General features: G+C 38.7%; 1 protein-coding gene across 1 annotated transcript; it reads right to left on the bottom strand.

The window, feature by feature from the left end:
- Nucleotides 1–344: 344 nt before the first annotated feature.
- On the bottom strand, nt 345–1,351 carry LOC108299253 (chromosome-associated kinesin KIF4A-like; the record flags this gene model as incomplete). Its single annotated transcript, XM_017521567.2, has 2 exons — nt 345–459; nt 1,207–1,351. Coding segments are annotated over 2 exons (260 nt in total), but the record flags the coding sequence as incomplete, so codon positions are not given.
- Between the last annotated feature and the right edge of the window lie 397 nt (nt 1,352–1,748).

Raw genomic sequence — 1,748 nt, forward strand, 5'->3', positions numbered from 1 at the left:
TTGACCAGGATGGTCTCGATCTCTTGACCTCGTGATCCACCCGCCTCGGCCTCCCAAAGTGCTGGGATTACAGGCTTGAGCCACCGCGCCCGGCCTTACTGTCTCCTTTAAACAAGACATTCTTCAAGGGCAGAGTTTATATACTACTAATTTTTCTATTTCCCATAGTGCCTAGTAGATAGTACCTTGCACATAATAGACATAGTAGACATTTAATAAAAAGTTGTTAAATTCATGAATATGTCACATTTTTGGAAACACAAGGTGTTTGAAGAGAAGCATTAAAATTGTTAGTTAGCTCAGAGAAGGGTTTATTAGCTAGGCCTTTAAGAAGTTTTAGTTACTTACTCGTTCTTTTAACTGTATTACTTCTTTGTCTTTTTTCTGCTTCCACTGTCTGAACTTCTCAGCATCCTCTTTCATCTGACGCATTAACTGTACCCGCTGGTTTTTCATCATCTATAAAAACAAAAACAAGCACAAGTATTAGTCATCTGTACTTTATTCTAGGCTGGTGTGGATGGACAGACTTACCATTAAGAAGAGAGAAAACTCAGGACTAGGCTGGGAAAGCCACCAACAGATTTTCTGATTAGGCTTATAATACCCCTTGCTATGCTTGCACAGGGTTTCCAAGTATAGACTACACAAGTGAACACTGAGAAAAAATTAAAGAAAAATGTACCCACAAGCTAAATCCAACCCTAAATTCACTGTATACAAATGAAATTTCAAGGAAACATCTACTAAGCCTCCAGGACAAATCCACCTAGCAACCATTGTGTTCTAAAGGTTTCAGTACAAGTAGCCTGTAACCACCACTTTGTTGGTGTTACAAGTTGAACATTCAATAACCGAGAATTTTCTCTAGGTGTCTGTCATCTTGTTACTACTTTAGGAAATTATGCTGCGTGATCATGGAAGGTGATCAGGATGTAACCACTAAGTATGGAGACGTCTTTGTTCTTTGGTTTCAGAGACTCTAACATTAAATTTTGAATGTCAAAGCAAGGTTTTATTAAGCAGATTCTAGATGACCACTAGCACAATGTTCTGCAAAAGGGACATTTGTGGAGATTCACACACTTGAAATGATTGCCCTGCCTGCAATTTTCTTACCTGAAAACACTTCTAGAATATTTCTAAAGGGAATACCTATGTTTGTAAATTCCAATGGGGGTAAATGCAAGGATGAGAATTTATTACCCGTATCTCCTGGTTCAGTTTGGAGACAGTATGCTCTGTGGATTCCTTTAGTTTCAGAAGTTTGGACTGCTCATTCAGTTTCTTCTTCAGATCAGCGATTTGACCCTCCAGCTCCTGGAGACGTTTGCGGCGGCGCTCACTCAACCTAAACACAGATGCTGTAGAAGTGAAGACTACCAGCAGCAAAGCCTGACTTCAAAAGACATAATACTAGACTCCCAGAGTTACAACCCTGACATATATAAAATAGGTGACTAGTCACATAGCCATCTTAAAAAAAGAATAACACCCAAACCTGTCTCAATAATAGGAGCTTAATACAAAGAGTAAGACAAATTTTAGTATACAGCAATGCAACTGCCTCAATATAGACCACCCTTTTTTGTGTCAAAATGGTTTTTTGAAGGCATTTCACTTTACTTTAGCTATAAAGAATAATTCTTACTATTACAAACATGAGCTTTAGACACAACCGAGAGATCAAATGGAGTCACTGAGTAAAAAGAAGGTAGAATAGCCCATATGGCAGAGGTCTGAAGGAG

This window comes from Cebus imitator, unplaced genomic scaffold, assembly GCF_001604975.1.
Source record: "Cebus imitator isolate Cc_AM_T3 unplaced genomic scaffold, Cebus_imitator-1.0 Scaffold3436, whole genome shotgun sequence".
NCBI lineage: Eukaryota > Metazoa > Chordata > Mammalia > Primates > Cebidae > Cebus > Cebus imitator.